This window comes from Miniopterus schreibersii (genome assembly GCF_964146895.1).
Source record: "Miniopterus schreibersii genome assembly, chromosome: 19".
Taxonomy (NCBI): Eukaryota; Metazoa; Chordata; class Mammalia; order Chiroptera; family Miniopteridae; genus Miniopterus; species Miniopterus schreibersii.
Window position 1 is genome coordinate 2,439,594 of NC_138119.1, and position 18,552 is coordinate 2,458,145.

General features: G+C 51.1%; 1 protein-coding gene across 7 annotated transcripts in view; it reads left to right on the forward strand.

Annotated features, from left to right (window-relative positions):
• The window catches only part of CDC14A (cell division cycle 14A), a gene marked incomplete at its 3' end in the record, with an annotated part of 66,750 nt that overhangs the window by 22,614 nt on the left and 25,584 nt on the right, over positions 1 to 18,552 (forward strand). For all 7 annotated transcript variants that reach the window (XM_081120476.1, XM_081120478.1, XM_081120472.1 and 4 more), the window contains exons 5-7: positions 10,063 to 10,142; positions 14,704 to 14,770; positions 15,904 to 15,966. In XM_081120476.1, coding sequence (XP_080976602.1) covers positions 10,063 to 10,142; positions 14,704 to 14,770; positions 15,904 to 15,966 — 210 coding nt within the window. The remainder of the gene's footprint in view (positions 1 to 10,062; positions 10,143 to 14,703; positions 14,771 to 15,903; positions 15,967 to 18,552) is intronic.

The window sequence follows — 18,552 nt, forward strand, 5'->3', positions numbered from 1 at the left end:
CACTGGGGACATGGTGGAGACTCTCAGCAGCCTGGGGGCTGGTCTGGAGTGGAGAGTGGGGACCTGGTGCTGAGGGACTGTTCCCTCTCGGGCTTTATTTTCTGTAGCTAACGGTAGAATGGAGCCCCAGCGTGTAGCTAGGATGCCACGGTTGTGCAGGTGTTGGAAAAAAAAAAAGAATACCCCAGCGGATATTTCCAGGAGAATATCTATCTGTCTATGAAGATTTTAAAGGACTGTTAAAATGTTCCTTTCTGGGGTGATAACAGGAAATCCTGGATTGTGGGAAGGATGATAATGATTTTACCAATCCATTGATTCATCTGTCAAGTAGGCAAACCAATCAGAAATCCTGCATATATCACAACTTTCCCCAAATCATTTTGATTACAAATTTTGTTCTCTGTGAGCACTGAAAGGTAGACGTGAGTTCCACGAGTGCATGCATGCTATGGAGTTTGGATGTGACCGCTTTTAGAATTTTTTATATATGCTGGGCTGGGGCAAAAATCTTGGGAGACAGAAGCCATCAGGGCTGAAATGCATTTGCAACCTAGAATAGCTCTTTAGGGACAAGTGTGACATCCAGTTAGGAGAATGCTGTGTGAAAGGCCGGGGACAGAGCTGTCATTTCCTGTCATCCTTGTGGGGAGGGTTAGGGCCTTCTGAAGACCTTGATGGAGGGAGCCCCTGGCTGCTAGACATCCCACCGCCACATGGAACCACAGCCATAGGGGAAAGCCTGGCGGGGTTGTTGGAAAGACCGTTACCTGCTGTAGGTACGGGCTGAGCCCAGTGACAAGGTGACAAGCAGCCGCAGCCCAGGCCTTGTTTCCGAGACGGAGATGCCAGCTCTGCCCCCTGACCGGGCGGCCGTGAAGCCCTGGGCCGTCTCCTGTGGCACTCCTGTCCCTCACCCTCTGTACACAGCCTGCCGCAGAGCACGGAGTGGTGACCGTGAACCAGAAAGTCGCGCGCTCACTCCAGGGCTCTGGGCCGCCGGGTGAGCCGCGCTATCTGTCCATACTTTATGTGGTTTCCTTATCTGTAAAACGAGAGGGCTGGATATAGTGACCTCCAAGTTTCCTCCTAATTCCGAGGAGACTGGGATTGTTTGCAGCGCCAGCCAGGCGATTGCTGTTATTTTAAGAGCAGACCCGAGGGGAGCAGGCTGCTGGCGGGAGGGTCCGGGCGAGGGTGGGAGCCGTGGGTGCCACCTTGCTCGTGACCGCTCGTCGGAAACCGATCGTGGGTGTGTTTGTTTTAGCCTTTTCTCCACAAACCTCTCATTTCCCCGGTCCTCGCCTTTTTAGTGAATAAATGGACTGCCATCGCGACTTGCTGAATCAAAGGGCACTTGTCTTTCTGATTTCTCTCCTTTCCTGTTTCCACGGCATACTCGTCCGTGAGCCTGGGCAGCTCTGCCTCCGAAACACACGGCTCGCCCGTCTCTGTTGCCATCAGCTGGCCCAGGCCGTTGCCACTGGTCACCCGGACGACACCACAGCTTCGGACGTTGTGTCCGTTTTACCTTCTTCCCTTTAACCCAGTTGCCACACAGCTGTCAGAGTAATCCTTTAAAAATGTAAATTATGTCATTGGCCTGTTTCAGGTGGGTCTAATGACGCTCACTGCTCCTGGCGTAAACTCAGCCTCCTTACCACAGCCATTAAGATCTCCCCCGTCCCACTTGTCCACCTCTGTGATCGCCTCGCTCAGGATGCTCCCATCCGCCCTGGCCCGTGTGGCTCAGTTGGGTGGGCATCGTCCTGGGCACCGAAAGGTCTCTGGTTTGATTTGATTCCTGGTCAGGGCACAGGCCTGGGTTTCGGGCTTGATCCCTGGCAGGGGGCGTGCAGGAGGCAGCCAGTCAAGGTTTTTCTCTCTCCTCTCTCTCCCCCCCTTTCCTTCTCTTCAGAAATCAATTAAAAATTTATTTTTTAAAGCGTTTTTTTTTTTTAAAGGATGCTCCTATCACGCTGGCCTTCTGACCATGGAAATCCCAGGCTGGCTCCCGGCAGAAGGCCTTGGTATTTCTGTTCTCTGTCCGGAGCGTTTTCACCTCAGACCTTTGCGTTCTGGTTCCTCCTAGTATTACTTCCTCAGAGAGACTTTCAGGCTTTTCCCTGCTTCCCCACCTCCAGTCAGCCTCTGGCCCTTTACTGCTTTATTTTCTCTGCCACACTGTGTTTGCAGTTATTTGATTCATTTATGTATTTATTTGTTTATGGAGGGCAGGGACCTTGTCATTCACTCATTGCCGTGTCGAGGAGGTGATAAAATATTTAACAAGGGGTTAGGCCCAGGCATTGACCGACTGGGAGCTGCCCACAGTGAGTGTTCCTGCGGCTCTGAGTCATAGGGAAGTCCGGGGGGGGGGTGGTGTCCCAGGAAAGAGATGGGGTGTGGCCAGCACGGGAGGGGTGGGTTGCTGCCGGCTGTGGAACTAGGGAACTATTTCAGTATCTGCACACCAGCTTAGAACAGTGCCCGGCACATAGTAGGTGCTTCATAATATCTCTTGAATAAATGAATAATGGAATGACAAAGTAAGAAAGAAGGAAGGAAGGTAACGTCAGAGGAAAACCCTGAAAACGAACTGGGTACAAAGTCTAGTTAACACTCATCACCATAGTTACACTGTTTTCTTCTGATGCGTCCTGACCATTTTAAAGTGCGCGGCGCAGCAGAATTAGGCACGTTCATAATGTGCAGCGACCAGACCTTGCTTCTGACAGTGACATCTCGTGGCAGACGTGCACCTGCAGGGCCCGGGCTGTGCTTGTGGTTTCCTGCTGGGCGGTGAGTTGGAGTCTGTCACAGAAGCTCGGGTGTTTCTGTTCGTTTCGGGCCCCCTTCGTGGGGAAGAGCCTTCTGTTTTGTCTCAGAGCCGTCGTGAGTATCAAGGAGGAAAGTGGAGGACGTCGTGCTCAGTAGGAAATCCACAGGCCCTTCTGGGTGGGGGGCCCCACAGCCAGGGCTGCCCGAGTGGTCGTGGCCAGCCGAGGTCACAGATGGCAGGCACGCTGCAGGGAAGTCCCCCTCAGGAGCGTCTCTGTGTCCCTAAGCTGTGACATTGTGCTCTTGGAGATGGCGGGCTTTGAAATAAGCCAGTCAGGGAAAGACAAGTACCATGAGATTTCACTTATATGTGGAATCTGATGACCGAGATAAACTAACAAACACAGTGGAGACAGACTCATGGATACAGAGAACAGACTGACAACTGTCTGAGGGGAGGGGCTTGGGGACTGGGGGAGAAAGGGGGAGGGATTAAGCAAAGAGTAAAAAGAAAAACTCATAGACACAGACAAGTGATTGCCAGAGGGCAAGGGGATATGTGTGTGTGGGGGGGTGTAGAAGGGAGTAAAGGGGGGATATATGGTGACGGGAGGAGACTTGACTTGGGGGTGAACACACAATACAATATACAGATGATGGATTATAGAATCGTACCCCTGAAACCTGTATCATTTTATTAACCAGTGCCACCCAATAAATTCAATATGGTGTTTCCCTTCTGGGACGACACTCAGTGCAGTTTCAGAGTTAGGATGCTTGCGTCGTCATAACATCCCAGACACTCTCACAGCAGTTTGAAGAAGATGGTTTTAAAAAATTATAAGCCTGGATGAATCAGGTTCTTGCCACACGCTTACGGACCACCTTTCAGCCCACAGAGCTGTGATGAAGAGATCAGGAGGTCAAGGGGAGTTTGGGTCAGGCCACGATGACTGGAGGGTGGGAAATACTAAGTTGGAGGAGCAGTTACATTAAGTGCAGCGGCTTCGCTTTAAAAAATTAAGTCCAGAGTTCCTTAGTCTCGCACTCACAGTTCGTCTGTACACTGCAGGGCCGGGCTGCTTCAAATTGCCACCACAGAACTATAGGCTAAACAGGCGTCGTTTAAAATTACAGGTAAATTTACCAAGAGGAACACTGGTTCAGAATAACCAGGCGTTTGCCTTGACCGTCTGTTAGGATGGTGATGCAGCGGACGCCGTGCCCGCGGGCGCCGCGTGTGGCCGGGAGGAAGGGAGGGGGCGCGGGCGGCCTGGCGGCTTCCGGCCCAGTTCCTTCCTTTATGGCTTGACAGGCAGGCGCCTCTTTCGTGACAGTGGCTGCAAAGGGGCCAGCGGGCTCTTACCCTTGTCGGCTTGTACTTTTGGGTGGCTTTGAAACAGGTCAGGCTCCCTAAAATCATACAGCAGTTTTGAGGTGAAACTCTGTGAATTGGAAAGTTTTATTGGTCTTCTGCAGATGGGGAGAGCGGGGCTGTCTTCTCTTCAGTCCGGCTGGGGGCTGGGAAAATCGGCCGTTTGCTTTCCATTTGCCGAAGGGCTGCTTCTCGTGTTTGACTGAATACATCTTTTCAGGACTTTTTTTTGGTGGTTCTCTTTGGCATCCTGATAACAAGCTTCCTCTGTGCTCTATGGAACTCCGAGATTTACACACACACACACACACACTGCATTCAGTACCATATATTTAAGTGCTGATGCTACATATGTTTAGAGCAGCTTACTCACATATTTTCTGAGTCTTATTAGTGGCCTTGAAAAGACATTTACTGTCCATGTGAAAAAGCGTGTGCCCATTTGCTCTACTGACATACTGACTGGAGGGGAGGTACTCCTCCGCTGGCAGTCGTGAGGTCTGTCCCACGCAGGGATCGGAAGGGGAGGAGATTCCCAGCAGCCACGGGGAAGGGGGCCGACTGCCCGTCTATTACACATATATCGGCTCTGTGTGCAGTACCTCTGTTGGCTGCTTTTAAGTCACGTCCCCCCTTGTTTCAGTTCTGTGTGTGACATCAGTGAACGAAAGTATTTAGGGAACACGGTTACTGCTTTAGAAATGTATAGACATTGCCCAGCCGGCGTGGCTCAGTGGTTGGACATCAGCCCATGAACCAGGAGGTCAGGGTTCGATTCCCAGTCAGGGCACAAGCCCAGGTTTTGAGCTTGATCCCCAGTAGGGGGCGTGCAGGAGGCAACCGATCAATGACTCTCTCATCATTGATGTTTCTCTCTCTCCCTCTCCCTTCCTCTCTCTGAAATCAATAAAAACATTTAAAAAAAATGTATAGACATTGAAGAATGATTAATTCCACTGCATTCCCCAAGGGCCATTCCGTCACGCGGCTCATAGCGAGCCGTTGGGGCTGACGCAGAATCGCTGCAGCGTCCTCCCTGCCACCCCCGACCCATGCACAGCTCCTGCTCCTGCTCCCTCCAGGCAACGCTCTTTGTAAATACACGAGAACAACCAGTTCCTTGTTTTATGTTCATTGTCGGTGTCCTGTTCTTGAGTTGACTCAAAGAATAGCCACCTACACGTTACTAGGAGATTCCAGATCTGAGATTTCATTCCCATGCTGTGTGGCTTCTGTCTTAGAAGTTTGGATAACATCTCACCTACAAACTCCTTCAGTTTGAAAGAGAACAGGACGCTGTTTTTTGTGTTTTTTTGGTCCCTCAGGTACGTGCTCCAGTTACTACAATGAATACAATGGATTGTCTGGTCCACCCCCTGCCCCCGTCCCAGGACACCTTAGGCTGCTGTGAGTGGCCATTGGTCCTGGGGAAGCCAGCTACCCCTTGGTCTCACTGCTCTCCCCCTGGGCTGGGCTCCAGCCTGCCTAACTCCAGAGAGATTTTGACTTTTCTCTCCGTCTCTGTTCCTCCCAGTTTTTTCTCTCTGGTCACATCAAGACAGTCTTTCTCCTCTGACAATTGTCCTGCCCACAAGGCCTCAGATTTGCAATCAGTTCCAAACATAATGCCAACTATTGGGGAAAGCAATGCATTTTGAAGTGGGTTGAGATAGAAATATCAAGCCAAACATCTGAGATAACTCGGGGTTCACTTTAGAGGTGTTATCAGCATGTTCGTTGATTTCCTCATGTTTTTTTTCTAAAATTAAATTTATTGGGGCGACACTGGTTAATAAGATCACACAGGTTTCAGGTGTATATATTGCACCCCGTTTACCCTCTCCCATCCTTCCTCGACCCCCTTGAGATAAGATGATTGAAAAAGAAAACACACATGCTTAATTACTTTATTTTAGCTTTTGAAGTGTTTTCTGATACGTTTTTTGTTAAATACATGATTTTTATGATAATATGAACCATAGGATCATTTTTGGCCTAGCCTAGGAAAGTAATAACAACTATAAGCTTTTATCTTTGGGAAATTATTTCCGGAGATCTAAATATTAGCCTTTACAAATAAGCTTTTGGGATAGAGTCAGTCTGCAAGTTAAGGGCTTTCTGTGGGTGGTCTTAGGTATTAAGAGGACTGGCGCACTGACTCTTGGCCTGTTGCAGTGGCTCTGCCATCTCCAGCCCCACCACGACGAATGAAGTTACTGTCCTTTGCCTTCTGAGCTTGATCAGATTCAGTCCTTGGTTTAAAAGGACAGGCTCTTCTCTCCCCCCCCCCCATTTTTCTTTCTTAATCTGAAAGTTTTCATGCAATAAAACTCATACTATAACCGGCAGTGAGCAGCAGAACTCAGCACGAGGAGTTTTTAGCATGAAACCATGACGTTTGAGAGGATGATATTCTGGAGTGAGTCTGTTTTTGTGTTTTATACGGAGCCTACCTTCTGACGATGAGTGGTAGATGGTACACAGAGCTGTGTTTACCTGTACAGGGCTGTGTTTACCTGTGTTTACCTGTACAGGGCTGTGTTTACCTGTGTTTACCTAGACAGGGCTGTGTTTACCTGTGCATTGTAACACAACAGCCTTAGATTCAGTTTCTGTGAGACCAGGGACTCAGGTTTTCTTGGGACCCAGCATTTCTTCTTGTTCCCTCTATAGGGTCCCTTCAGACTCTGTGCTGAGAACATAGGCTCCTTGTGTCCCTGGTTTGCTTAGGAAAGGGCTGGGCTGGTTCAGGGAGATGCACCCAGCTCAGCAGTGTCTGTGTTGAACACGAGCTCTCTCCAGCCAGGAAAAGCCCAGTGTTACTGAGATATCCCCGGCAAGCCGGTGCATTGGTCCTGGCAGTAGCTGTCAGTTCCAGGCTGATTATGCAAATCCTGGTTCCCATCGACTTAGAAGGGACACATCCGTGGCTAATGTCTGCAGTTCTCCTACATGGCCCATCAGAGAGCTCCCGCCGGCTTCCCTCTAACCAAACCCATGAGAGAGGTGGAGAGAGTATTTATTCTAATTCTCCAATACATAGGATAAAGTCCACTGTACATCGAGTCTCAATACAGAAAGAGGTATCACACGAGAGTATATCAGAGCCAACGTCACCTCAACCAAAACCCATCATTTCCAGACCTTGTTTTTTTTTTTTTTTAATTTTATTTTATTGTTGACAGTATTACAGATGTCCCCCAACTCCCCCCCCCTTAGCCCCATCCCCCAGCCACTGCCCCTCCCAGGCCTTCACCGCACTATTGTCTGTGTCCATGGGTTATGCACATATGCATGTAAGTTGTCTGTGTCCATGGGTTATGCATATATGCATGTAAGTTGTCTGTGTCCATGGGTTATGCATATATGCATGTAAGTTCTTTGGTTAATTTCTTCCTGTCTCCCTCCCCACCCCCAGAGATATGTCAGTCTGTTCCATGCCTCCATGTCTTTAATAAATGGACGAACAAATAGGTCCAGAGACATGCAGACCTTGTTTTTGTAGGGAGGCCAGAGGACTGTTATGTTGTTTTTTTAGGTAGAAACAAGCCCCGGGGACAGATCCCTGGCATCAGGTCCGCCTTAGGCTATAATTAGTGTCGCCTCCTAGGTATTAAGCAGATGCATTGTCTTCCCTGCTGCAGGCCCGGCAGTCTGTGGCTTATAACCGTCTCAAGCCTAAGAACAGGAAGAATGACTGGCCTTGTACGATGTGTTAAAGACTGTTGGAGGCAGGACCCATTCGTTCCTGTTGTGTTGTAATTAATTAGACTGTTTAGAACAAGTGGTTTAAAATAGACCGAATAAAACGTAGGCTGTTTTCAACATTCAGTTGCATTTCTGGTGTGTCATCGGACTTACCTCTCTGATTCATGATGATTGAACACCGACTATTTTTTAAATTTCCGTAGCAATTAGAACAAAAGTAGAATCAGTCGTGCATTTGAGAAATTGTTGCCTTTTTCCCTTTTTTTTTTTAAAAGTTTTAAAGTTGACATTGTTTTCTCAGTCGCCGGTTATAATGGGAGGAAATGATTAAGAAGAAAAGTGTGGCTAAAAATAATAAAATTAAACATTTTGTTTGTGCTTGTGTATGACAATGAAGACTTAAGGCTGGCTCCAGGAAAAGGCGGCCTATCAGTCAAGTGCCCTGACGTTTAAGAAGTCTGAGAACCAAAGTCTTGGGAACCAAGGAAGAGACTTAGAATGAAAGTTTTATGTTTTAAGTCTTTGCCCAGTTTCCCACCTCCCAGTGGTTCTTATAGATGTTCGTTCACCGGCTTCTGTGGTTTATTCTCTGCAGGCAACTGGTCATTGCTTCCCTCCCCGAAAAACAGACCCAGCCTGGTCACCGTGTGCTTTTGTTTATGAGAAGTTCACATGAGGAAACAGGGGCGTAGCATCAGCTCTCTTCTGGTTACACCGACTGTGTTGCAGAGAGATGTGGGCTCCTCGGGGATCTTCTGGGATGTTGACAATGGATTTGATCAAATGGGCCAGTCCCTTGGTTTTGTGGTTGTTGATGCTGAGGCTCCAGAGAGTCGGGTTCACGTCTGTACTTTAATGTGAGAAGGCCGAGCTAAAGGATGGCCCGTGCATTGTGGTTTTGGTCTGTAGCAATCATGGGGATGTTGACAACCTCACGTTGGGATGTTTGTATACACAGCCTGTCGTTAGGGCCAAGGCATCAGAAATGCCAACAGTCGTGGGTCTGGATTCGCATAGACATGGGGTAAAAGGAGGGAAAAAATATTTGGGGACCAGAGTTTATCTCCTTTCTGTGGTCCCTTGCTATAGAAGAGCTATGTGTTAGACACAAGCCTGAGCACTTTGCCTATACCACGAGCTCACTGAATCTCCCCAACCATCAGCCCTAAGAGGCAAGTAGAGTTATCGTCTCCACCGGTACGGAGGCGGGAGCAGAGAATTGACATCATACAGCTCAGTAAGTGAAAGGAAGAGGCGGGACTTGAACCCAGGCACTTGGCCCTGGACCCCAGGTGCCACTGACAGATAGACGGTCTGGCCTAAGAACCATGACACATTTTCTCTCAGAAACATGGAACCTGGTACGTTAACGACCCCGGTGTGCGTGCGCTCAGCAACACCCACATTCATTGGGACACCTGCCGTGTCCCCATCCTCAGGTTGTAGAAGGTCACTGCACTCACCTGCCCCGGGAGTCTTCCTGGAATTTAGACGGCCTCAGCGGGGTTTCACTTTGCACTTATTAATAATTGAGCGCCGGGATAAAAATAAAAACAAAGGCTCATCTTACCGTGGGAGAGCATGGGTCATGCGTGCTCAGTCATGCAGGTAAGAGGAGAGCAGAGCCCGGGGGAGCGTGGTCGGCCGTGTCCACGTGGGCAGTCGCCTCCCTCCTGCGGAAGGATGGCCTGGAGTGAAAGGGAAGCAGTGTCATTGTTCCCGAGGTGATTTTACTCAGCATTTAGAGAGCAACACGGACTTTCCCCAAAGCAGGCAGAGAACCCAGTAGCCCTCCCATGGGTATTGTGCTCACCCTGATAGAAACCTTTCAGCTTTCACCAGGCACCGAATTAGCTCAAGGTGGATCTTCTGTGAAGATCAGGGAGGCCCATGGTACCATCATGGACGTAGAATTGTTCTGCTCCCAGAAGGGAACCCCTCATCCATCCCCCGTGGCATCTGCCCTTGAGCCTTGGACACAGCCCTGGGTCTGCCTCTGTCCCTAAACTCTTACCCGTCCTTAAGCCAAAGGCTGAAAAGGAAATTTGGGCAGCTTGGTTGCTGTCTAAAGAGCAACGGTATCCCCATGACGGTTGTCCCTCGAGGAGAAGAGGTGAGATGCGAATGCGGTGGGTCACTTGGTGGTGTGTCACTCTTGGGCGGAGTTCTTTCTGAACGATGCTGTTTGTCTGCCGCAGGTCATCTATTTGAAGAAGACGCCGGAAGAAGCCTACCGCGCCCTCCTCTCTGGCTCCAGCCCCCCCTACCTTCCGTTCAGGTACAGCGGCTGCTGGTGGGACGTGGGCCGCGGCGCTTGCTGGCCGCTCGCTGCTGTGGAGCCGGGTTACCGTGGTCTGTTTTAGGACTGTGACCGTCATGATGTATGGAGTGAAACGAGATGGCCGTTTTTATTATTTCCTTTCTGCAGAGTTGTTTTATGTTGATGTTGATTTTTTTAGAGAGAGGGAAAGAGAGAAACATCAACCATCTGCCTCCTGCACACCCCCTCCTGGGAACTGAGCCCGAAACCCAGGCGTGAGCCCTGGCTGGGGGTCAGACCCGGCGACCTCTCGGTGCCCCGGACGACATACGCTCAGTCCACTGAGCCACAACGGCTGCGCCCTAACGAAGGGGTTTTTAGGGCTACTGTGAATTTAGATACTGCTGCTCCCCAAGGTCTCCTCACTTAAGGAGCATTTATCTGAGCAGTCTCTGCTGCAAAGCCGTCCTTGTTTTTCCAGAGAGCTCGCAGGTCCTTCGCCTCGAGTTCCCCATCACGTCCTGTCCGTGCCCCAGTCCATGGGCTGCACACGCCGTCAGAGCAGACGAGACCTCGGGTGGTGGCTACTGGTTTGCACGGCTCATTCTCCACCGTGTGGCTGACCCTCCTCTTGGGGGCTGGTCGGGCTCTCATTTGCGTGCCAGGGAAAGGATACCCCGTGCGTGCGTTCATTCACTGCTTCCTCTGTGCCAGTCACTGTGATGGTCTTGCGGACGCAGAGGTGCCTAGGACAGCAGGGTGCCTGCTCCGGGGACTCAGGGTCCGGCTTGGAGGTGTGCAGGCAGGTGGATGATTATAGCACCTTATTAGAGTTAGGAGGTAAGTGCTACGGGAATGCCCTGCAACCAGGGGTTGGAGGAGATGGAAGGGTGAGCCCCGCGCACGCTTTTCACATTAGGATGGAAACTGAAGAACAGACCCGGTGCTGATTCCGGGTGCTGTGACTTTCCATCTGTACGGCCCAGGTCGTCTTTATAGAGGCAGGTCAGGTAGGACACACAGAACATGACGTTTGCAGTGTTGGTGCGTTACTATAACAGAAAGGGTGACCTGGTTGAGTTTTTCTGTTTGGATTTATCTTAATTTTTAAAAAAAAAATTACAGCTTTTTGTTAACGTAGCTAAAAATTATTTCAAGATGACGCAAATTAAAAAAGAGGCGAGGTTGAGGTAGGGGTCCCATCGACATCCAGTGGAATGGAGCTGGTTGGATGTTGGATGTCCTGTTACCAACTGTTAGTTTAGTGGTTGGTTTTTGGGGGGGGGCTTGCGATGTGGAGACACTCTTCCTGGGTGTTGTTTGTTTAATTTTAGCTTGGAGAAGGTTCAGAATTCATAGGTCAAGGTTTCCCAAAGTTCTGTTGGTTCCCATGCTTGGAGTTTAAAAGTCTGGGAAGCTTTAAAAAATGTTTATGCCTGGGTTCCAGTCCCAGAGATTCTGATAGAACTGGTCTGGAGTGAAGCCTGGGTGTTGGGTTTTCTAGAAACTTCCTTCATGATTTCAATATGCCGCCAGAGTTGAGAACTATACTGCTCTATACGATCTACCGTAGGGAACTAATAATAATAAAACTCAGCGATCAAGTGTTTTATCTTCCCGGAGAGCAATATGCAAGTTTTCTCTCTGGGAGAAAACCCTCAGCAGACCTCCCGCAGACCGTCCTTTACGGGCCCGTCAGGGAAATGCACCCGCACTTGTGTTAGGGCGGGTTTGTTGTGTTTGGGGGTGACCCCTAGTGACGTCTCCGTTGCCGAGCTGAGTCCTAGTGTGGCTGACTCTCCGTGGGAAGCCTCTGGGGCGCTGACTCCGGCCCTCTGGGCAAGTGGGGACTTGCAGGTCTCCAACAAAGGCTCGCAGGGGTCAGCCGCTGGGCACCTGGCATCGGGCTGCCTCCTCCCTTCCAAATTGAAGTAAACATGTGCCGGTAGATGTTAGATGTCATTATGAAGTCGACCTGTTTATGTAAGTGTGATTTTTGTCAGTTTATTTAGCAATTAACTTTGTACTTCAGAGGGGAAGAAAGTTCTCCTTAGCACGTTTTTCTCTGGAGTATCAAAAATGTCGAAGCCAAATTTATTTTTCTCGGCTCTTGTTCGTGCAGGCCGGCTGCCCCTCTGCTTCTCTGTGTTGATCTTCGGGGTCATGCCCCCATGGATCGTTTTTTTGTTTGTTTGTTTTTTGGTTTGCAGTTTATTATGGTATAAATAACACTGCAGTAAACATCACTGTGCATACATCACTGCTGGTATTTTTTAAAATTGATCTTTACTGCTGAAAGTATTACAGATGTTCTCCCCCATGAGTCTTTCCTAAACCTTTGCATTGGAGGCTTGGTGTGAGGGGGGGGAGTCTGCGTGGGTTTTGGACAGCGAGCGGAGTGCCAGTTTCCTGACGGTCAAAGATAAGTGCTGACAGGTGGCCTATCTAGTCCAAACTGTTGAGTCCATTCTCAACGGGGACGGGGCGCATTGGCCAACGTGGACCCCCCCGAGAAGCAGACTCTGTCCGATTTCTCTGTATTGAGGTTCTGTTAACAGGGACAACTGTTGGGGTCTCTGGGACCCACTACACACATGTAAGGAGGTGAGTGACTCCTACCCCATCCGTTGCTTCAAAGGTTTGAGCTGTGAACGTTGGCTCAGGCTGCCCGTTTTTTCATTCCTATTTTTATGGTCCCAGATTAGTGTCACTAAACTGTCTGTAGAGGGGCCAGTGCCAACTTTTTTTTTTTTGTAGTCTTCTTGGTACATTCCCAGGAGCCAGCCCCAGTGGGTGAAGGCGGTTTGGAAGGAGACTGCAGTCGCTGACCAGAATGAAAGTCATCGTTCTGTGGAGGGTGCCTGTTCTGTGAAGCTCTCAACTGTTACGTTTATCTTCATAGTGAAGTTAGTGTGATTAAATGGGCGCCACTCAGGTGTTGACAGAAAGGCCTGCAGCTCAGCCCTTGGTCCGTTTTTCTGTTATTGCTGGTTCGAGACTGATTCTCTTCTGCTGGCTTCATGGGACCTATTAAACCGTGACTTAGAAATGAGTTTCACGTATCTCCCTTTCTTAGATGAGCAGCGATCAGCGTATAGCCTTTTGCTCGATCTGAGAAGCAGGTATGTGCCCTGACCGGGAATCGAACCCGCAACCCTTCGGTGTACGGGACCACGCTCCAGCCACTGGAGCCACCCGGCCAGGGCTGCAGTTGCATCTTAATTCATGGCTTAGCAACCGTCAGTTCAGGTTACCTTGGATGCATGTGACATAAAACTCAGTTTTATATTAATTAAATGTTAAAGCTCCTCGAGGTCATTTTCTCCCCGTGGAGCCACGCTGGCCCCTCCCCCTGCTGCCCTTGGATGGACTTTGTCGTCGCAGGTGCCCGACAGCCCGGTCCCTTCCCCCTTTGGGCCAGCAGTGGGGGCTGGGCAGCGAGACAGAGCCTCGAGGTCAAGTTTCTCGCCTTGGACACCTTGGAGCACGGCTACTTTAAAGCTCTGGTGCCAGTTCTTGCTTAACTGACCTGAACTTGATACCTTAGTCTTATGTTGCCTCAAGCAGGTCTGCTAAGTTGCTCTAAAAACTTACAGAAAGGATGAAGCCCTCAATTTTGGGTGCAGGAGGTTCCCGCCCCTCTAGAGAGAACCTGCCGGTGCGTTAGCAGCTCTCGTGGTGGGAGGTCCTTCAGGAGCTGGCTGCCTTCCTTGCATTTTTTGGGGGGGCTGGAAGGGAGGGATGGGAGGGTGCCATTTGAACCATGAAAACAGCTGCTGTGTTCTGTTGACCTGCATCCGTTGTCCTTCCCTTACATTTAAAAACTATGTTTTTATTGATTTAAAATGTTTTCAGAGAGAGGGAGGTAGAAACATCAATGATGAGAGAGTCATTGATCGGTGCCTCCTGCACCCCCCCGACTGGGGATCAAGCCCACAACCCCGGCATGTGCCCTGACCGGGGATCGAACCGGTGACCTCTGGGTGCAGGGGAGGGTGCCCAACCAGCGGAGCCCCACGGCCAGGCCCCCTTACAGTCTTACAGTTGCGTTCACCACATCCACGGTGCTTGCTCCTCAGGACGACGCGTGTCTTACTTAACGGGACAGTCCGGTGCTGTTGGTGACTGTTGATCGCCGTAGTAGTGGTCATCGTGTTTAAGGGCCTCCTGTGCGCTAGGCACCGTCCGAAGGACTTTGTTTCCTAAGTGTAACCTGCCCACGATCCTGTGACTGGGAGCTTCTCTCGGCACCTTCGCTTCACAGGCGAGGAAACCGAGACTCTCAGAGGGAACGCAGCTTGCTCCCGGTCCCCGCAGGGCCGGGATCTGAGTGGAGAGTCTGCCCCCGAGCTCAGGCCTCCCATCGGCTTGCTTATGGGCTCTGCCCACTGGCCAAGGCCGTTTCCGAGCTGCCTGGGCCCGGCCGGGGAGCGAGTGGCCGACTGGTAGCCTCTGACGGTCGCGGGCGGCGACCTCGGCGGCTGGGAAGCCGACGGAGCGCGAGTCCAGCTGACGCCGGTGCTTCACCGTTTCACTGCTGACCCTGTTTTTAATGGCGAGCTTTTCTGTGTGTCCGCAGGGATGCTTCCTTTGGAAACTGCACTTACAATCTCACCATCCTCGACTGTTTGCAGGGAATCAGAAAGGTAACTGCAGCTCTCCTTGCTGAGGTCGACACCGCCCTCTGCAAACGTGAAAAGGGGGTGGTGTCCCTGTCCCCGTGCGCTGTCGGGAGGAGGGGGCGGCTGTTGGCGGGAGGCTCGCCGCGCCTCGAACGGCGATTGGTCTGTAAAATAGAGACTAGGGCATGTCACGGAGGCCCCTGGGGTCTCTCCGCAGCTCCTCACGGTGGAAGGGGTCCCCCTTTCCCACTGAGCTGTGTGTGTTCTGGGCAGACGTCTCCCTTCCGCCTCTGCGGAGCCCGTGACGTCAGCCTCGCTCTCCGGCTGGATCTGGGGTGGGAGCGACGGGCAGTTTCCCAGCCGCTGCCCCCCTCTGCTTTCCAATCGGAGGAGGAACTAGGTGGGGGGTTATTACCTCATTTCTCCAGCTGAGAGCAGCCCCAGGGGTTAGTCGCTGTCAGGGCCGCGGGAGGTGGTGTGAGCGGGGCCGGCTCTGACTCCCGTCCCCACATCGCCGGAGTCCTTTCTAGTGTCACATCGGGGTGCGCGGTCAGCCGGGGCGTGGGGCCCTCAGGTGACACTGAAAGTCAGAGTAGGATGTTTATTTAGACAGGGGTGGGCAAACGTAGGCTTACAGTTGTGAGTCCAAGAAACACGGAGTCTGTTCTTGCACTGTCATTTATTTATTAATTTTTTGGTAGTATTTATTTGTATTACTTTGTCTTCTCCCTATTGTTGTTATTATTACATATCCTTACCGATGATTTACCTTTTAGGGAACGATGGCTGGTAATTTAACCTGCTTTTGCCCACCCGTGTATGAAACGAGGTTAATCTAAAAGATTTGTGAGAACTTTTGGGACATGTTTTAACTATCAATTTGCTAGTACGATGCATTTTGTAGACATAAATAATTTTACACAAAACTAATGTAAATGACCTCGGGAGACGTTTTGTGGGACACGTTTTCACGTTTTTCTGACGGACTCAGAGGGACACGACTAAGGCTGGAAGCGGACCTCTGCGTGGGCTTCACGAAGCCAAGGTCCCAGGCTCTGTCCTTCCGTCGCTGAGCATCGCTTGCGAGCGGGAATCCCAGGACTGGCAGACGCCTTGGTCAATCCGCGGGGGAAAAACTAACCGGATTCTGCTTTTAGGGGTTACAGCATGGATTTTTCGACTTCGAGACGTTCGACGTGGATGAATACGAACACTATGAGGTGGGTACATTTCCATTCTGTGTAGGATATAATCACGTGTTGATTAAATGGTCCCCTCCCCACTCCCTGCTAACAGGCAGGCGTTGCAGATGGAAAGGCTGGTGAATGAAGTCATCCTGGATTTTTCTATAGCTGTCAGTGCCTTTTCTGCTTTGACCGGGAGCCATCATTTTGGTTACAGAAAATGCTGTATCTCTGTATATTCCACCAAATCTGTATCGACAATTACTTTCCACCATTATAAGAAAAATAATGGTATCGTGTGGTTGTGAAATTGTAAGTTACTTTTAGTTTAAAATTCAGGTTCTGTTGAGAGAAAAACTGGACTTGTGCCTGGTAATATTTTTGACGGCTTGCATCTTGTTGGAAATGTGGCTGAATTGGCTTAGTTCAGAGAGTTGGCTGAACTTCTTTCCGGGCACCAGCACAGGGCGTTTGAATAGGGTCGCCCTGCTCAGCCATGTGGGGTTCAGGCAAGGCTGCCTGAGGGTGGGGCCGTGAGGGGTGGTAGCCGGTCAAGGCCACGTCTGGGGTAGAAGGCCCCGGGGAAGACTCAGCTTTATGTTCCTGTGACTCACAGATGCCCATTGTGTCAGTTATTGATAAAGAAAGGTGTCTTTTCCCAAGTAAGGTCTCGGTCCTCTGCCCAGGGGCTGTGGCACTGCGCGTTCTTAGCATTTGCACTGATCAGATGTGTCATTCTGGTCGCTCTGCTCTGAAGGTCGGCTGAGTACTTTCTAGATGATGGTGTCCAGAAGCTTCCTCGAAGAATCTGTCTGAACATTCGCACTTTCCCAACAGCTTTCGCAAGGGATTCTCAGGACACCTGAGAACTGAGAGCAGCTGGCCCTTTGAAATCTAACCATTGGTCAACTCACTTAAAACATGAAAATGGCCCTTTGGCCCCAGGGAAAACCAGTGAAGATTCTGGTTCTCCCCCAAACCGAACCGAACCGAACCGAACCAAACGGGGCTTCCTGCTGTTGACCAGAAGGCTCGCCTTGTTGATGTTGCCATCCCAGATGATGTTGCTGTACACGGATGAACTCCGAGCGTGGAGGAGAGTTGTCCCGTCGGGACAGTGCCCTGCTCCTAGATGGGGAGGGAGAGAAATGCAGAGGAACAGCTCCCGGGCAGCGTAGGTGTTGCCTCATCTCGGCGGCCTCCAGGTGACCCATCAGAGCTGGGCCCCCGCGATTTCGAGGAGCTGCCTCAATACCCTTCGGGGAGATCAGGTGGAACTTGAAGTTCACGTAGAACCTACTTCAAAAGCAGAGAAATTACGTTGACTTGTTTCCTGGAGCTCTTGTCTGTCCGCTCTTCTCTCCCACCCCCCACATTCATTCCTTTATTGAGGAAAAAAATGCTTTCTAGTCCTTTTGTCCGTATGAGCTGCTTCTCAGAACATCAAGCTGTTGTGACTTGGCTGGGTTTTCTTTTTCTCCCTAAACCAGTTATTTGCAGCACGCATCGCGAGATACAGTCGTCTTCGGCCAGGCTTGCCCGCGCTGCCAGTTTAGCTTAATATGTGGGCAGGTTGAGGGTGCCTCCACTGCAGTGAGAGTCGCGGACGGACCAGGTGGCGTAGACGCCACGGCGTGGCCCTTCGCACGCGGCTTGAGAACTACGAGGCTGGCTAGGCTGCCCCTCAGAACGTCACCTGAGGTCACCAGCGGGGGTCCTTGTGGCTGACCACCTGAGGCGTGATGTTCCCCGGTTGGCGTCGCGTCAGGCATTCTAGCCAACTGGGGTGTCATCTGGAGGCTGCTTGGTCTGCCCCCTTGTCCATCGATGACGGAATTAGAAAAATGGGAGTTTCTGCCCTAGGCCTGGCGTCAGGCCGCCTCCAGAGCGCAGGAACGGGCTGGCCCTCACCCGCGGGAGGAACAGAGGAGGGGTGTCTCCCAGGTGACCCCACTCTTCAGGGAACTGTCGGAAGCGCTTCCCTGGAGCTGGCCCGTAGCGTTGATGACACCACTTAAGGGCCGCACACGTCGAAGGAAGCAGATTCCTTCCCAGTCGCCACAGCTGCTGACAGGAGGGGCCCAGCGTTTCCACAAGCGTGACACCCTACAGCCAACAACACGTCAGTGTCATGTTGGTTAGATCTACAAAGGGTCGGGGTCTGTCTCGTCCTAGGAAATTCCCCACGGTCTCTTCTTCCCCTTCAAGTGTCGTTTGGCCGCTGTCCCTTCTTTTACCTCCAGACCCCTTACCGAGAACCTTCTTGGCGCAGCCAGCGGACTGTGGTCTGGCATTCATCTTTGCGACCGTCCCCAAACCGCTGTTGCTAGTCCAAGACTTGCAACACCAAAGGGTTGTGCCCGGTCTTCCTCCTGGCACAACCCTGGACACTCTTAATTCTAGAAACTCACTCCCCCCTCACCTCCCACGGTTCCGCCTCCTCCCGTCCCGGGCCACCTTCCCAGTCTCCTTTCCCGTCTTGTCTCTTCCGTGCCCACCTGCGACGCCACTGCTCTCTGGGCCCTGGGTGTCTGGTTAAATACTCTCTCCATACGCGGGGTGGGGGCGTGGGGGTCGCCTGTTTCCAAGCCTCAGCCACCATGCGTGTGCTGATGGCCGCAC